General features: G+C 41.4%; 2 protein-coding genes across 2 annotated transcripts in view; both read left to right on the plus strand.

Annotated features, from left to right (window-relative positions):
- LOC141332211 (butyrophilin subfamily 1 member A1-like) overlaps positions 1-9,869 on the plus strand; it is a 136,787-nt gene extending 126,918 nt beyond the window's left edge. The window contains exons 5-7 of the mRNA XM_073837347.1: positions 700-822; positions 1,451-1,477; positions 7,715-9,869. Coding sequence (XP_073693448.1) covers positions 700-822; positions 1,451-1,477; positions 7,715-8,259 — 695 coding nt within the window. The 3' untranslated portion in view covers positions 8,260-9,869. The remainder of the gene's footprint in view (positions 1-699; positions 823-1,450; positions 1,478-7,714) is intronic.
- A 1,420-nt stretch (positions 9,870-11,289) lies between these two features.
- LOC141343944 (butyrophilin subfamily 1 member A1-like) lies at positions 11,290-18,536 on the plus strand. The gene is made up of 6 exons (XM_073848646.1): positions 11,290-11,428; positions 15,169-15,519; positions 15,629-15,898; positions 16,249-16,356; positions 16,996-17,019; positions 17,936-18,536. The coding sequence occupies exons 1-6, from the start codon at positions 11,371-11,373 to the stop codon at positions 18,478-18,480; spliced, it is 1,356 nt and encodes a 451-aa protein (XP_073704747.1). The 5' UTR covers positions 11,290-11,370; the 3' UTR covers positions 18,481-18,536.
- The last annotated feature ends 439 nt before the right edge of the window (positions 18,537-18,975 follow it).

Raw genomic sequence — 18,975 nt, forward strand, 5'->3', positions numbered from 1 at the left:
CAAAATCATCCTACATCACTGTTTTACTTTTTTTGTAAAGGGCGTTTGACCTTCTTTGCATGTTCACTTTGTAAACAATGGTACATCGATGCTGGATGATTTTGAATTCAGTAGGCCCTTCCCCAGTGTATTGTTGATTAATATATTTATTTGTAATATTGCTTGTAATTAGTAATAAGACTGTTTATTTGTCTTCAGTAAGCTTGAGAACTTTGTACTTTACATTAGTTATAGTAATAGTGTGATTTCTGGTAAAGTGGCCTGTTTAAGCTTGACTGTTCTGTGCTCAATGGGTTTACACTTTCAGAGCACAATGATGGTCTTTACTTAAAGGGACACTATTTCTTTAAATGATAATAGTTTTGTGACCCTGGTGTTGCAAAGTTACTTTTAGTGTCTAAAGTGGACTATCAAAATAATGTGTAACCAGTGATAATGACATTGGTTTTCTTAGTTAAAGTTAAAACAACGCTCAGATATTAATATAGTAGTTTATTGTTGGATCAAGACTCAAGCCTTTTGGTCTCAGACTTAAGTCTGACTTGGTCTCTTTTGGACTTGATTCAGACTCAACTGGTTAATGACTTGTACTAAATTAAAATAATGCACTTTTATGTCCAATTCAGAACTGATCATTGTATATTTTAATAAACTCACAATAAATGTTTGACTCACACCATGTGTTACATTTTTATGCAGGTAAAAAAATGTTTATTTTCTGGAGGAATTATTGGAGGACATCAGTCATCATGATTTCCATCGCTGCTGTGTGCAGTGTGTCTGCTGGTATATTACTAGCTACATTTCTTACTAAAACCAGAGGTAAACTTCTTGTTTCTTCTTATTTTATTTAGCAAAGTTTACCTTATTTGGCTTATTTTCTTAATATAGTAGTCAGCACTTGAAGTGGATCAAACTCTTTCATTAAAGTTATCCTAAAACCAAAACAATACTCATTCTTGTCTTAGGACAACTTTGATTTTTTTTTTTTTTGATCCACTTTACTATAATAATAAAATAAGCCAAATTTGGTGAAATCAACATTGGTTTTGAATTAAATTTTAAAATGATTTTAAATCAAACTTTAAATTTATGTAGGCCTAACTGAAAATACTTAATACGTAAATATAACCAGATTAAATCAATGCAAAGAGATATCTAAAAAAGTTGAGTGAACACACACACAATATTTACATACTTTTGTAAGCATACTTTTGGTTTTGACAAATGGTTTGGTTTTAAACAAAATACCTTTTTTTATTTTTTATTTTTTTATTTTTTTACTGGCTCAGTCATCTTCACTGATGATGTGGACAGAGAAAATATATTTTCCTTTATATTTTATAGTCAAATTTTGATAGTATCAAAGTTAGTTAAAATGCCTGATCTCATTGAATTAAAGAAGCATTCGTTTATAAACCCTTTATAACTCTGTACTTTTTGTTTTTAGTGACTACTCAGTTAAGAAAATACACAGGTGAGTAAAAACTATTCAAATTTAATGACAATTATTAATTTTAATATTTAATGAGCATGTACACTGTAAAAAATGATGTGCCCGCTTTACTCAATAAAATTGAGGCAACTATTTACAAGCCTAAAAGTGCAACTTTTCAATCTTTTAAAGAGCAGTGAGCATGTCCAGAATATCAAATAATCACAAATGGGCCTTGAGTAATCAAATGCATTCAAACAAGTCCCCAATCTGAAGATATAATCTCATATCCTATCCACGTTTGTTCTTCATGTGCATGTCACAAGGAGAGTCAGACTGAGACGTGCGGATCCATTTGCAGCATTTATTAGAATCGTCAACAGGCCAGAATAATCACCAGAAAACAGGAACAACGTAGGTAATCCGGGAAACAGTTCGATAGACAGGGAATGGTCGCAATGGCAGGAAGCAGGAATCGTCAACGGGGTACACAGTCCAGAGTCATACACAGATAATCCAACACAGAGAAAAACGCTTAGAATTACGACCATAGGAACAATAAGACTTCGCAAGGTGGCTGTGTGTGTGAGTGGCTTAAATGCATGTGGGTAAATGATAAACAGGTGTATGCAGCAATCAGTTCAGTGGGAAACGAGGAGCAGCTGTGTGCAGTGATTGGTGCAGTGGCTTATGGGGTTTGCAGTCCAGAATGTGTGTGCTAGAGTTCATGACGAGATAGACCAGATACGTGACAGAGCCCCTCCCCAAGGAGCGGCTTCCAGACGCTCTAACCACATAATACAACCTGGAGGGTGGTGGAGCGGAGGCGGAACAGGGGGAGGGATGGAGGGCCAGGTCCATGTAGGGGTACTGGAACCACGAACTGAGGCGGAGCCGACGGAGGGAGAAGCCATGGCGGAGGAAGGGTTGGCTCCTGCATGGGGCCGACCGACGGAGGTGGAGCCGGTGGAGCCCGAGGCGGAACCGGAGAGTCGATGGTCCTAGGTGACACCGAGGATCCGGAGGGCCAAGGCGGAGCCCAAGGCTCTGGCGACCCCGGCGGAGATGGAGGTCCGGAGGTACGCAGCGGAGCCGGAGTGACAGAGGATCGAGGCTGTGCCCACGGGAGGGAGGAGGTCCACAGAGCCGGCAGGACGGAGTGACGAGGCGCAGCCGGAGGAGTAGAGTCCAGAGGCGAAGGTGGGGCGACGACTGACCGGGGCGGAGCCGGAGAGACGATGGAGCCCGGAGGAGCTGGTGGGCCGACGGCCGACAACGGAGACGAGGGAGCACAGAGCCGGGGTGGAGCCGCAGGGTCGGAGGGCCGAGGTGGAGTCCAGGACTCTGAGACTGGAGGTGATGGTGAGGGGTCCTTCAGTCTGGACACTGATGGAGACTGGCAGTCCCACGGCAAGTCCTCTGCACCGAAGGTGGGATGTGGGTGAGCAGAGGGACTGTCAGGAGACAGAGGTGGCGGAACTGGAGCAGCAGGGAGGGTGGGTGGGAACAGTCCATGCATGAGCTCCGTGACCAGAACCGGGCAGACAGGAATCTCAGGACGACTGGATGGAACCAGCGGAGTCTCTGGAAGGCGGGGCGGAACCAGCGGAGGCTCTGGAAGGCAGGGCTGAACCAGCGGAGTCTCTGGAAGGCAGGGCTGAACCAGCGAAGTCTCTGGAAGACTGGGCGGAACCAGCGGAGTGTCTGGAAGGCTGGGCGGAACCAGCGGAGTCTCTGGAAGGCTGGGCGGAACCAGCGGAGGCTCTGGAAGGCTGGGCTGAACCAGCGGAGGCTCTGGAAGGCTGGGCTGAACCAGCGGAGGCTCTGGAAGGCTGGGCTGAACCAGCGGAGGCTCTGGAAGGCTGGGCTGAACCAGCGGAGGCTCTGGAAGGCTGGGCGGAACCAGCGGAGTCTCTGGAAGGCTGGGCTGAACCAGCGGAGTCTCTGGAAGGCTGGGCTGAACCAGCGGAGTCTCTGGAAGGCTGGGCGGAACCAGCGGAGTCTCTGGAAGGCCGGGCGGAACCAGCGGAGTCTCTGGAAGGCTGTCTTGAGGAGCGGGCTCTGGACGACGCTCTTGTGAAGCGGCCTCTGGACGACGCTCTTGTGAAGCGGCCTCTGGACGACGCTCTTGTGAAGTGGGCTCTGGACGACGCTCTTGTGAAGCGGGCTCTGGACGACGCTCTTGAGGAGCGGGCTCTGGAGAACTGGACGACCCCAGCGGAGATTCAGGAGGACTGGGCGTCTCCAGCGGAGACTCTGGAAGAGCAGGCTCTGAGCGAGCGGTCACTGGAGGGCGCTCTGGCGGCGCAGTCACTGGAGGGCGCTCAGACTGTGCGGTCGTGTTTTGGCTTGACTCAGGATATGAGGTCGCTGCTTTGGCAGGTGCTGACCGTAAGAGACCGACTGTTCGTGCTGACAGTAGTGGTGGGTCCTCTAGGCTGGACATGAATCTTTGCCAAGCCGTGGTGAAATGTGGGTGTTGTGATTCTGGGCTAGTGGCCATCTTGTGAACAGGCTCGGGAGGGGCGGCCATCTTATGCTGTGGCTCTGAGCTGGAACTTTCTGTGGGAAGATGGTTCTCTTCCACAATTCCCACAGTAAAAGGAGAGCCACACAACAAAAGAGCAAGATCTATATAAAATTGCAGAGTCCAGCCAGGTTCACACATTGGCATGAGGGAAGCCAATGGCTCTAAGAGTCCTCCCCGAAAGAAAATCATCAGGCACTGCTCCTCCATAGTCGACTGATTAGCTAATTCGATGAAGTCCATCGCATACTCCTCAATAGTCCGCTCATCCTGCTTGAGACGCATGATCTGTACAGTGGTGTTCGTGCTGGAACCGGATGACACCATACTCGCTGCTGGATCCTTGTAGTGGCGAAGTCTTCTGTCACAAGGAGAGTCAGACTGAGACGTGCGGATCCATTTGCAGCATTTATTAGAATCGTCAACAGGCCAGAATAATCACCAGAAAACAGGAACAACGTAGGTAATCCGGGAAACAGTTCGATAGACAGGGAATGGTCGCAATGGCAGGAAGCAGGAATCGTCAACGGGGTACACAGTCCAGAGTCATACACAGATAATCCAACACAGAGAAAAACGCTTAGAATTACGACCATAGGAACAATAAGACTTCGCAAGGTGGCTGTGTGTGTGAGTGGCTTAAATGCATGTGGGTAAATGATAAACAGGTGTATGCAGCAATCAGTTCAGTGGGAAACGAGGAGCAGCTGTGTGCAGTTATTGGTGCAGTGGCTTATGGGGTTTGCAGTCCAGAATGTGTGTGCTAGAGTTCATGACGAGATAGACCAGATACGTGACAGAGCCCCTCCCCAAGGAGCGGCTTCCAGACGCTCTAACCACATAATACAACCTGGAGGGTGGTGGAGCGGAGGCGGAACAGGGGGAGGGATGGAGGGCCAGGTCCATGTAGGGGTACTGGAACCACGAACTGAGGCGGAGCCGACGGAGGGAGAAGCCATGGCGGAGGAAGGGTTGGCTCCTGCATGGGGCCGACCGACGGAGGTGGAGCCGGTGGAGCCCGAGGCGGAACCGGAGAGTCGATGGTCCTAGGTGACACCGAGGATCCGGAGGGCCAAGGCGGAGCCCAAGGCTCTGGCGACCCCGGCGGAGATGGAGGTCCGGAGGTACGCAGCGGAGCCGGAGTGACAGAGGATCGAGGCTGTGCCCACGGGAGGGAGGAGGTCCACAGAGCCGGCAGGACGGAGTGACGAGGCGCAGCCGGAGGAGTAGAGTCCAGAGGCGAAGGTGGGGCGACGACTGACCGGGGCGGAGCCGGAGAGACGATGGAGCCCGGAGGAGCTGGTGGGCCGACGGCCGACAACGGAGACGAGGGAGCACAGAGCCGGGGTGGAGCCGCAGGGTCGGAGGGCCGAGGTGGAGTCCAGGACTCTGAGACTGGAGGTGATGGTGAGGGGTCCTTCAGTCTGGACACTGATGGAGACTGGCAGTCCCACGGCAAGTCCTCTGCACCGAAGGTGGGATGTGGGTGAGCAGAGGGACTGTCAGGAGACAGAGGTGGCGGAACTGGAGCAGCAGGGAGGGTGGGTGGGAACAGTCCATGCATGAGCTCCGTGACCAGAACCGGGCAGACAGGAATCTCAGGACGACTGGATGGAACCAGCGGAGTCTCTGGAAGGCGGGGCGGAACCAGCGGAGGCTCTGGAAGGCAGGGCTGAACCAGCGGAGTCTCTGGAAGGCAGGGCTGAACCAGCGAAGTCTCTGGAAGACTGGCCGGAACCAGCGGAGTGTCTGGAAGGCTGGGCGGAACCAGCGGAGTCTCTGGAAGGCTGGGCGGAACCAGCGGAGGCTCTGGAAGGCTGGGCTGAACCAGCGGAGGCTCTGGAAGGCTGGGCTGAACCAGCGGAGGCTCTGGAAGGCTGGGCTGAACCAGCGGAGGCTCTGGAAGGCTGGGCGGAACCAGCGAAGTCTCTGGAAGACTGGGCGGAACCAGCGGAGTGTCTGGAAGGCTGGGCAGAACCAGCGGAGTCTCTGGAAGGCTGGGCGGAACCAGCGGAGGCTCTGGAAGGCTGGGCTGAACCAGCGGAGGCTCTGGAAGGCTGGGCGGAACCAGCGGAGTCTCTGGAAGGCTGGGCTGAACCAGCGGAGTCTCTGGAAGGCTGGGCTGAACCAGCGGAGTCTCTGGAAGGCTGGGCGGAACCAGCGGAGTCTCTGGAAGGCCGGGCGGAACCAGCGGAGTCTCTGGAAGGCTGTCTTGAGGAGCGGGCTCTGGACGACGCTCTTGTGAAGCGGCCTCTGGACGACGCTCTTGTGAAGCGGCCTCTGGACGACGCTCTTGTGAAGTGGGCTCTGGACGACGCTCTTGTGAAGCGGGCTCTGGACGACGCTCTTGAGGAGCGGGCTCTGGAGAACTGGACGACCCCAGCGGAGATTCAGGAGGACTGGGCGTCTCCAGCGGAGACTCTGGAAGAGCAGGCTCTGAGCGAGCGGTCACTGGAGGGCGCTCTGGCGGCGCAGTCACTGGAGGGCGCTCAGACTGTGCGGTCGTGTTTTGGCTTGACTCAGGATATGAGGTCGCTGCTTTGGCAGGTGCTGACCGTAAGAGACCGACTGTTCGTGCTGACAGTAGTGGTGGGTCCTCTAGGCTGGACATGAATCTTTGCCAAGCCGTGGTGAAATGTGGGTGTTGTGATTCTGGGCTAGTGGCCATCTTGTGAACAGGCTCGGGAGGGGCGGCCATCTTATGCTGTGGCTCTGAGCTGGAACTTTCTGTGGGAAGATGGTTCTCTTCCACAATTCCCACAGTAAAAGGAGAGCCACACAACAAAAGAGCAAGATCTATATAATATTGCAGAGTCTAGCCAGGTTCACACATTGGCATGAGGGAAGCCAATGGCTCTAAGAGTCCTCCCCGAAAGAAAATCATCAGGCACTGCTCCTCCATAGTCGACTGATTAGCTAATTCGATGAAGTCCATCGCATACTCCTCAATAGTCCGCTCATCCTGCTTGAGACGCATGATCTGTACAGTGGTGTTCGTGCTGGAACCGGATGACACCATACTCGCTGCTGGATCCTTGTAGTGGCGAAGTCTTCTGTCACAAGGAGAGTCAGACTGAGACGTGCGGATCCATTTGCAGCATTTATTAGAATCGTCAACAGGCCAGAATAATCACCAGAAAACAGGAACAACGTAGGTAATCCGGGAAACAGTTCGATAGACAGGGAATGGTCGCAATGGCAGGAAGCAGGAATCGTCAACGGGGTACACAGTCCAGAGTCATACACAGATAATCCAACACAGAGAAAAACGCTTAGAATTACGACCATAGGAACAATAAGACTTCGCAAGGTGGCTGTGTGTGTGAGTGGCTTAAATGCATGTGGGTAAATGATAAACAGGTGTATGCAGCAATCAGTTCAGTGGGAAACGAGGAGCAGCTGTGTGCAGTTATTGGTGCAGTGGCTTATGGGGTTTGCAGTCCAGAATGTGTGTGCTAGAGTTCATGACGAGATAGACCAGATACGTGACAGTGCATAACAAACAAAACTATGTCAGCAAACAGTATCCAAAATCCTGTTAACTTCCAGAAAAGCACAAAGAGTATCAGTAACTCAATAATAAGAAACTTCTTTAATGTTTAGAATGTTAAATAATACTGCAATTTGATGCAAACAGTACTAAATGTCTTAATAGTTGAATTAGTGTGCATATTTCCATTTTTGTTAATCTTCTTGTAAAGTTACCATGATTCCTATAAGAATTAATTGTCAGAATTGTCCATTTTTTGCAGTAAATGTGATTCTGGATGCTGATACGGCTCATCCACATCTCTTTGTGTCTCGTGATGGGAAACAAGTGAGGTCTGGGAATAGACAAACGAAAGGAGTGGATGGAAACAAAGACAGATTCAATGATTATCTTGGTGTTCTTGGGAAGAATGGATTCTCCTCAGGGTGTTTCTACTTTGAGGTGCAGGTGAAGGGACAAACTGAGTGGTATTTAGGAGTGACCCGAGGATCTGTTAACAGGAAGGGCTTGATCTGTCTGAATCCTATGAATGGATACTGGACTGTGTGTTTGAGAGATGGGGGGTATTGGGCTTATGAGTCTGCACATGTCTCTCTTTCTCCGAGTGTGGATCCTCAGAGGGTCGGTGTGTTTGTGGATTATGAGAAGGGTCTCGTCTCCTTTTATGATGTGGACTCCATGTGTCATATCTATACTTACACTGACCAGCTTTTTGATGAGAAACTCTTTCCATTTATTTGTTTGGGGGAATCTTATTATTCTTGGAATACAGACCCTACCCCACTGATCATCTGTGATGATTACTAATGAGATCAGTGACCGCGACTTAAAAGGAAATACAATAAAAAAGTGTAAAAGCAATAAAAATTGAATATTATTTACACTGGCAGTCAAAAATGGACAAACAATTAGGTTTATGTTTGACTTAAAGATTTCAGTGACTGCTTAAATGACTGAAATGACTTGTGTAAACAAATATAAATCTGGGAGTTTTCATTTGTCGCATGTGTTGCTCACTATGTCATTCCCACAGTGCCATCTCTCTTATGTTTTAGTTTTCATGATTATAATGTGTGGATTCTATTTTTTATTAAAGGGGTCATCGGATGCAAAACTCACTTTTACATGTTGTTTGAACATTAATGTGTGTTGGCAGTTTGTGTACACAATCACCCTACAATGATAAAAATCCACCCAGTGGTATTTTTTTAATCTTTAAAAGCATCCTCTTTTTAAAATCAGGTAATTCTCAGCTTCTTGTCGGTGTGACGGCACACCGACAGAGGCCGCTCCAATAATAGTTGATTGACATGAGCGCCTTACCTTAGACTCGCCCCTGATGCAGCTTCACCCACAGCAGATGTGAGTATAAGGGTTTTTTATGCATCTTTGCAAACAGCCTTTTTTAATAATGTGCTTGTTGGCAAGTTTCGCAGCTAAACGTGGCTAAACGTGGCTAAATGCGGCTAAATGCAGCTAAATGCGGCTAAAGTAAACATTACGGCTCATAATCCCCCAGCAGAGAGGGCGGGGTGAGCAGAGCTCATTTGCAGTTAAAGGAGCATGCAATAAAATGAGTTTATTTTTTGCAGAGCTGATTTTGACAAGGTAAAGGGGTGTTTTTGTACTCTACTAATGAGAATTTTAAACCAAAGTATATTATAGACTTTTCATTAAATCCCTAAAGAATCATATGAACTCGTGGAAAATGGGCATCTGATGACCCCTTTAATAATTTGATTTTACATGATCTTATATCTTAAATGTCTTATATGGATGGTTCACTCAAAAATAAAATTTCTGTCTTCATTTCGTCATGAATGCGTTTCGTGGCTTCTCGTTCGCTCACCACCAGATGTCGCACTGTCATTATATTGTCACTTTACACTACAAAGACAATGTCACCCTGGACTACATTTCCCAACATCTGTTGCACTGCTTACACACTCAGCTGCAACCAATCAAACACACTATATAAGCCTTGGACTTCCTCTTTCAGATCACCAAGTATTGTTGTGTTTACCTCTCTCCTAGTGGTAGCACATTGTGGAGCCATTTTGAGTTTCCTTATGTTGAGCGTTTAACGCTCTCAAAGTGTTAGCCATATTTACGGACCCTTTTCCAAGTTTCCTTAGTCAAAGTTAAGGAAACAAAGTCTCGCCTGTTTTGGATTTACCCTTCGTATTGCCATTTCGGACTCTGTTTCGCCCCTCATTTGAGCTATTGACTGTCTGTTTGGATTACCCGTTTGCCTTTGGATTATGTTTGCCGTTAATCAAGCCTCGCCTGTTCTTGGATTACTCTTGTATCTTTCCCTAATTGTTTACTTGTTATTTGACCTTGCCTGTATTTTGACCATGTAGTAAAAGCTTGCGTTTGGATCTTCAATAGATTCAATAACCATGCATATTTTTAAAGGCTGTTTTCTCAAATTGAGTTTTTTTCTCCTACACTGAGCCATAAATCTCCACTTCAGTAGTACTTATACACACCAAAGTTTAAATTTATATTTACTGAAAATAATTCATTAATTTTACTAAATTATTTATAGTGGTTGCAAGCAATTCATTTTAGCTGCATTTAAGTAAAAAAAAATGTTGGAAGTTAGTCAACAAAATTTGTTTATTTAAATGTAACTAAGATAGATTGACTGCAACCACTTACCAATGAATCATTTTTTCCAGTGTTCCTGTCTATATACTGAGGTTTTCACAGAGGGATTTGTTTATATATAATTTGCTTGATTATATACAATATTTTATCCCCCCCCCCACACACACACACACACACACACACACATACACATACATAAAAAAGTAAAAATATGTTGTTTTCTGTCCATTCTAAATATTTTCTGAATTATGGAGTGACAAAAATGAAATAAAATTCCCTCTGTAAAAACTTTTGACTCTAAAAAAATTAAACAAGAATTTTGAAACAAATGAGCACATATTTCATTAATGCCTCATATTTCAATAATGCCTCATTTGCATACTTAAACATGAACATTTTAGAAAACTTGTAATACACAATGTTTACAATTTTCAATGTAATCAATCAACTTGGTAAGGTGCTAACTTTTTTTTTTCATTTTATTTTTTATTTATTTATTTATTTATTTGCATTTTGAGCATTTTGAACGCCTAGAAAATACATTTTCACTAGTTAAATCTTAAACTACAACAGTTTTTTATTTGGTCACACATTTAGATCTAATTAACTAACTATTAACTATCAATTTGGCCTCAGTGAACTCTTAATTTACTCATTAATACTTTGTAATGTAGTTAATAAATCGGCACACATTCTATTATAAATTATATCCTCTGCATAAATGTATTTTTTGTATCATCCATTAATTTATTCAGTGATGGCAAAAAAAAAAAAAAAAAAAAAGAAGTAGTAAAACTAAGCCAGTATTGACTTCTTTATGGTCTTGTTAGAAAATCTCATATCACCACAATTTATTCAGACACTCAAGACAGTTGTAACCATAGGCAAGAAACACCTGAACAAGTGTAAGTCTAGCAAGAGCGTGACTTGAGGTTAGATTAAATAATGCATAATCACAGGTAAATGTAAAAAAGGGTATCCCAAAACTCCATCTTGTTTTCCAAACACTAGATCCAGTTGTTTGAATCTATTGTATAATTATCTGTAAATCTGTTTGAGCATGTGTGATTGTGTGTTTCATATTTCTGCCGGTTTAACCAGTTTTTCTGTAACAGAAAGTGATTTTGTGTGCGCATGTGTGTGTGTGTGTGTGTGTGTGTGTGTATGTAAAAGGTGGTTAAATGTAGCTGTAAGTACGTAAGTATACTGAGGCAAACACTTGGAGGTTAACACACCATTCTGTGAGTTTCTGATTATAATATGTTTCCTCTTTTCATATTTCTCTTTTAGCATCACTGTCATAAGATGAAGATCATTTTTTTGACACTGCTGATTCTTAGTGGAGCTACAGATTCAAGATCAGGTGACGATTTACTCCTTTTAAAGAGCTGTGTTTTAAAGAGATGAAGTGTGTGTTCATGTGAAAAGAAAGAGGAAGGAAGACATAATAATTATATAGTTACAATGTACAGTAAGCTGGTCATTGTGAGTTAGTTACATAATTCAGAAATATTTCACCACTGAATTGACAAAAGCTTAGTTCATCGAGGGAGAGAGCGAGACTAATCAGTTTTCCAGAGAGCTGTGTGATAATAAGTAATCATACATAGTCAAGTGCAAATCTTGCTGTACATGGAAACTTGTGGAATGAGGAAAAAAATTCTTAGGAAAGGTGTGTCTCTCGTGTTGTTTTCTGCTGCCAGTTCAACGCAAGAGATATATTACAATTTAGAGAAAGACGAGAACTTATATATTTTAACTTATAAATCTGTAGAATTTAAGGACTGTCACACTTTTCATTTGACTGAAAAGAGAGGGGGACCAATATTATGTAATTATTATCTTTCCACTGTAGACCAAATTTGTTGTGATCAGTGTGTGACACAGTGGTTTGACTAGTGCCAGTGACAATAAACATCTAAGTTATAGACTATTATTATACATTTTTGTCACTTTTGGAGGTCGATAGACACTACTAACCGTCCGGTGATTTATGATTATTATGCTATTTCCTTTTGTAGATAATCATGTGACCCTGGACCACAAAACCTTCTTAAGTCTTAAATAGCATATTTGTAGCAATAGCCAACAATACAAGGTATAGGTCAAAATTATCGATATTTGTGCCAAAAATCATTATTTCATTAAGTAAAGATAATTTTCCATGAAGATGTTTTGTAAATTTCTTAGGGCTGTCCCCGAATAGTCGAAGATTCGATGCATCGATATGCGGAGCCTGATTCGACCACCGATCTCACAGTCGAATCTTCGCGGGTGAAACGAGCATCATACCATTTTGGCAATATGGGGGTGCTCAATGTCTAATTGCACACAGAACTACTGGTTTTGTACGGTTATATTACGTTATATACAGCCTTTGATTATGATAATGCAGTAAAAACAAAAGTGAAAAGAAAGAAGCGTTCAATAAATATTTTTAACGTGTTTGTGAATAAATCTAACCACCCCTGTGACAGATTTAATTTTCACTTGCCCTGATCCATGATGAGATGCGGACCATCTTGACGGCAGGGATTAGGCGGCGATCACACCGAACGCGTTTTTGCAATTGGAGGCGCCTCTTTTGAATGGTTTTCTGTTGGCAGTGAGCCTTCTGCGCTCTGTTTATGCGCCCCCCGCGCCTCACGTTTTTGCAGGAGCGCTCTGAGCGCCTGAAGTTGAAAAAAAAAAAAATAATAATCAACTCGACGTCATTCGCGTTCTTTTCCATTGTCCAATCGAATGAATGGAGAGGCGGGCCTTCTGTTGTGATGGCGAAAGTTTACCGTTGCTTAAAAAGTCCGGAGACTGCAAGAAATGGAGGAGAAACCTTTGGTGTCTATCGTGGGTAACCAGGAGCTGTATTATTTAGGGTTTCTGCTAATATGACAGTTTACTTAACAGCAAAAAACTAAGATTTTAGAGCGTTCGCGCTATAATCCTTTGATTTGACTGACAGGACAGCTGTTTCGGTCGTTGCTTAGCAAAAAAGGCAGTGCTGTGCGCCTCGCATTTTTAGAACTAAAAGACGCGTTCTGTGTTTTTATTTAAACCTAAATAAGTTCGTCTGTCAGTTGGCAGGCAGTTTTGGTCGCTTTATTAAAAGTTGTTGCTGTGTGCAGTGTGTAAAATAAAATAAAAACTGTTTTACCCTCCTGCTGACTATAGTGTCGTGCCCCTCCCAACCCATTCACACACACACATAGGCCTAGATGATTCGACTATCGGTCGACTATAGAAAGATTCGAAAATTCTGATTCGAATATGAAAATTCATAGTCGGGGACAGCCCTAAAATTTCTTATTGTAAATATATCAGAAATTAATTTTTGATTGGGAACATGCATTGCTAAGAATTTTCCCCTTATAACTGGTTTTGTGGTCCAGGATCACATATAGATTTTATGATGACACCTCGGTTAACACATTGAGGTGAAGACACAAAACCTATAGGTCCTGCACAGGGTCTCACAGGTCAGTACAAAATTTTAAAGGGGTCATTGGATGCCCATTTTCCACAAGTTCATATGATTCTTTAGGGCAAGGGTCACCAAACTTGATCCTGGAGGGCCGGTGTCCTGCAGAGTTTAGCTCCAACTTGCCTCAACACAGCTGCCTGGAAGTTTCAAGTATACCTATTAAGACCTTGATTAGCTGGTTCAGGTGTGTTTGATTAGGGTTGGAGCTAAACTCTGTAGGGACACCGGCCCTCCAGGACCGAGTGTGGTGACCCCTGCTTTAGGGTCTTAATGAATAGTCTATAACAGTGGTTCTCAATCCTGGTCCTGGAGGACCCCTGCTCTGCACATTTTGCATGTCTCTCTTATTTAACACACCTGATTGAGATCTTCAGCTTGTTAGTTCAGTTCATGGATCTCTCCTAATGAGCTGATGATCTCAATCAGGTGTGTTAAATAAGGGAGACATGCAAAATGTGCAGAGCAGGGGTCCCCCAGGACCAGGATTGAGAACCACTGGTCTATAATATACTTTGGTTAAACATTCTCAATAGCAGTGTAAAAAAAAAACTCTGCAAAAAATCAACTAATTTTATTGAATGGTCCCTTTAAATGCAAATGATCTCTGCTCGCCCTGCCCCTCTCTGATGTGGGATTATGAGCCATAATGTTTACTTTAGCTGTATTTAGCCGCAGTTAGCCACTTTTCGTGGAAAAACTTGCCAGCAAGCACATTATTAAGAAAGGCCGTTTGCAAAGATGCATAAAAAACCCTTATACTCACTTCTGCTGTGGGTAAGGCTGCATCAGGAGTGATTCGCACAAGCATAGAAGCATATGTGACCCTGGACCACAAAACCAGTCATAAGGTTAAATTTGACAAAACTGAGATTTATACATCATATGAAAGCTCAATAAATAAGCTTTCTATTGATGTATGGTTTGTTAGGATAGGACAATATTTGGCTGAGATACATCTATTTGAAATCAGAAATCTGAGGATGCAAAAAAATCAAAAAGACTGAGAAAATCACCTTTAAAGTTGTCCAAATTAAGTTCTTAACAATGCATATTACAAATCAAAAATTACATTTTGATATGTTTACAGAAGGAATTTTACAAAAAATCTTCATGGAACATGAACTTTACTTAATTTCTTAATGATTTTTGGCATAAAAGAAAAATCAAAAATTTTGACCCATGCAATGTATTTTTGGCTATTGCTACAAATATACCCCAGCGACTTAAGACTGGTTTTGTGGTCCAGGGTCACATATGTAGATCGGGATCAGTGCTTTACTTTTTAAAAACGAGAGTAACATTAATCCTCTGCGTCTTCAGCAGCTCTGTTTTTTCAGAATCAGTGAAATCCATTATCGATTAACCTCTGTATATATTTATACAATAAAACATGTCTTGGTATTTTAAACTTTGCAGTTACTATGTTTTGCATTTGAATGTGTGCACCAGTCTTCTAACTGAGTAAAATAATCTGGAGTATGTGATTTATTTTAAGACTGTATAGGTTTGTAGTATATGGATATATATTAGTTTTACTTTGCAGGTCTTGAAAGGGTCTTAAATGTGACTTTAAAACTCTGCAGATACCCTGCATGCAACAAATCTGCTTTCTTTCTCTTTTACAGAGCAGTATGAAGTGGTGGGTCCTGCAGATCCTGTATTTGCTGTAGCTGGTGAAGATGTGATTCTGCCCTGTTCTGTCAAACCCATCATCAGTGTTGTGGACATGAGAGTCGGATGGTCTAGACCAGATCAGAAAGACTCACTAGTGCATCTCTATGAGGATCATGAAGACAGAAACATAGATCAGGTTCAGTTTTACAGAGGAAGAACAGAACTGAATCATCAAGAACTACAGAGAGGAAATGCATCACTCAAACTCTCATCAGTCCAAATACTTGATGAAGGGCGTTATAAGTGTTTTATTCAGTCCAAATCCTGGAATGATGACACAACTGTTAATGTTAAAGTTGAAGGCAAGTAAACCAGTGAAGGCTGACATTCTATCTTTGTATTACCTCGTATGGTTTTGTTTTATTATATTGATTAATTCACTCACTGAATGTTGTTGATGTTGGTCTGTAGTTGTAGGACGTCCTCCAGTGATCACTGTAGATGGGTTTGATCATTCAGGAGGGCTTCATCTACAGTGTGAATCTGAAGGATGGTATCCTGAACCTGATCTTGAGTGGCTGGACAGCGAAGGAGTCAGCCTGAATTCAGAAACTACAGAGACACACAGAAACACAGACGGATTCAGTGTCAAACACACCTTCACTGCACGTCACAGTGACAAGATTCACTGCAGAGTCAAACTGAGACATCACATGCTGGAGACACTGATTATCACCACAAGTAAGAGCTGACACTTTGTTGTTGTTATTGTTTGTCTTATTGTTGTCTATTGCTAAGTCCATTACACCATGTACACTGTAAAAAGTTTTCACCAGTTTCAACTTAACTTAAGTTTAGCAGCTGCCTTAAAATATTAAGTTAAATCAACTTAAGTCATTTTGCTCATTTTGATTGTAATAAGTTAAAATGACTTGTAGTTTTAAGCTGATTTAACTTAAAAACTCAAGGCAGCTGCTGAACTTAGGTTTTTAAGTTGAATCTGGTGAAAACTTTTTACTGTGAAAGGCAAAAGCAATAGCAACTTCAGATTCATTAATAGGTTTTAATAGAATTACTGTTTTGTTTTACAGGTAATATGTTTATCTCTTGGAGGACACCAGTCATCCTGATTTCAGTTTCTGTTGTGCTCAGTGTAATTGCTGGAATACTGATAGCTGTGCTTGTTCATAAATACAAAGGTAAAATTCTTGTTATTTCATGTATTTTACGTAAACAAATAAGGTAGTCTTTAGTTTTACTTTTTCCTAGTCATGAGAAATGTCATTTCCACAATATTAAATGAGTTCATGTTTGCACTCATTGGCTGGTTTTAAATTATATATCACTGAGGGTCCTTAAATTAGTAAAGGAGCTCTATTGGGAGGGGATTTATATTTTGACCATTTTTGTCTCCTCCATTGTTATGGTTATTGAAGTATGTATGTATACATATATATATTTTATGCCACAAATAATTAGGAAATTAAGTTAAGATCATGTTCCTTGAATATATTTTGTAAATTTCTTACCGTAAATATATAAAAACTTAATTTTTGATTACTGATATGCATTGCTAAGAACTTCATTTGGACAACTTTAAAGGCGATTTTCTCAATATTTCGATTTTTTTACACCCTCAGATTCCAAATTTTATCAATCAACCAAATATATCAATCAATCTACATCAATGGAAAGCTTATTTATCCTGCTTTCAGATAATGTATACATCTCAATTTAAAAAAAAAAAAACTTTTGTGGTCCAGGGTCACATAATACATGTATACTTTTCTATTTATTTTTTATAAACCTTTTATAACTCTATACTTTTTTTCTTTTAGCGAGACATTTAAGAACATACATAGGTGAGTAAAAAGTATTCATGTTTTTGACAATTATTAATTTTATCATCATGTCAAATATTGGTAGAACACACTGCATAAATGTAATCAAGTGAGTTAAATTATAAAAATCAAATGCCATTTCTGTGTGCAAAACAAAACTTTTTTTAAACCAAGAAATGCTGTTTTTTATTGCACCAATTTAGTTTGAGATTTTGGGTGTTTTCTTTCCACTAGTCTGAAAAAACACTTTATGAAAAACGAAAGAGCCCAAAATAAACTGTTGTTTCTTTTATAGGACTTTATCTATTTATCTCATCCCTGATTTAAACTAGAGATATCTTTAAAGAAAAAGATAAAACTAAAGAAAAGCCATTAGAAGTTAAATATATTTATTTATGTTTTTAACTGCAAAGTCCATCTTGTGTATTATTTAAATTTAAATAAATTGCATGTGATAGGAGGATTTCAATGCATATATATATATATATATATATATATATATATATATATATATATATATATATATATATATATATATATATATATATATATGATATCTTTAGACACCTTATTTATTAAATTATTATTTATTTAAAGAGTTCATTCAAAAATACAAATTCTGTCATTAATTATTATTATTTTTTATTTTATTTTATTTTTTTCATTTTTGGTGAAATCTGTATTAAAATAGCCCATGATGTGACATCAGTGGTTTAATCTTAATTTTATTAGGCTATGGTAATATGTTTTCTATGAAAAAACAAAAACAAAACAATACAAAAAAATATATATATATTTTATTTTTCTTTGTCTTGTTGTAAAGTTACCATGATTCCTGTATGCAATTGTCTTTGTTTTATATATATATATATATATATATATATATATATATACACACACACACACACTTAAAGCAGGATGTCATTGTTTTCCACAGTGAATGTGATTCTGGATGCTGATACGGCTCACCCACATCTCATTGTGTATTGTGATGGGAAACAAGTGAAACTTGGAAAAGCACCCAGAAACGAAGTGGATAGAAGTGAACCACAAAAAGACAGATTTAATGATTTTCGTGGTGTTCTTGGGATGGATGGATTCTCCTCACGGTGTTTTTACTTTGAGGTTCAGGTGAAGGGACAAACTGAGTGGTATTTAGGAGTGACCGGAGAATCTGCTAACAGGAAGGGGTCAGTCAGTCTGAGTCCTAATGATGGATACTGGATTGTGAGTCTGAAAAATGAGAAGTATCGAGCTCATGAGTCTTCGTGTGACTCTCTTTTTCTAACTGTAAATCCTCAGAGGGTTGGTGTGTTTGTGGATTATAAGAAGGGTCATGTCACTTTTTATGATGTGGATTCCATGTCTCTTATGTATTCTTACATTAATCAGTCTTTTGATGAGAAAATTTATCCATTTCTTAGTTTGGGGTATCAGAAGAATGACAACTTTACACCACTGATTATCTGTGATAATTACTAATGTGACCAGTGACTGGATTTACATTAGGAAATAAAAGCAAATTAAATAAAAATGTACTGAATATTCCAGATTATTTACACTACACACAAGGGTGATTTTATCTTTTAAACTCTTCAATTTAAACAATTCTGCTTAAAATGCTAAAATTACTGAGAAGACAAATTGTAAACAAATATAAATTATTCCTCTATATCAATATGAATTTTGTTTACAGGATAGGGGGTTTAATTTATCTATGATAATATAAAATATTATATTTATGAATTTTTTTGAGCTGGAGTAGTTAATGAATGGCAATGAATGAAAAGCATCATTATCATATTTGTCGGAACAAAAGTGACACGGTTTCAAATCTTTAAAACAGGTATATTAATTTATACAATGAATTATAGGCCTGAAATTAAAATGATTAAGACTACAGTCATCAATATAAATTAAGAGAAGCTTTATTTCAAGCACCGATTTTCAAAAACAACCTGTGAAATACAGTGCCCT

This window comes from Garra rufa, chromosome 1 (genome assembly GCF_049309525.1).
Source record: "Garra rufa chromosome 1, GarRuf1.0, whole genome shotgun sequence".
Classification (NCBI taxonomy): Eukaryota; Metazoa; Chordata; class Actinopteri; order Cypriniformes; family Cyprinidae; genus Garra; species Garra rufa.

Excerpts from the sequence above, each read along its gene's own strand:
- LOC141343944 (XM_073848646.1), top strand. The coding sequence starts at position 11,371 with ATGAAGATCATTTTTTTGACACTGCTGATTCTTAGTGGAGCTACAGAT. Across the intron at positions 15,899-16,248 it reads GACACTGATTATCACCACAA|GTAATATGTTTATCTCTTGG; the intron begins GTAAGAGCTGAC and ends TTTGTTTTACAG. Across the intron at positions 17,020-17,935 it reads ACATTTAAGAACATACATAG|TGAATGTGATTCTGGATGCT; the intron begins GTGAGTAAAAAG and ends TGTTTTCCACAG.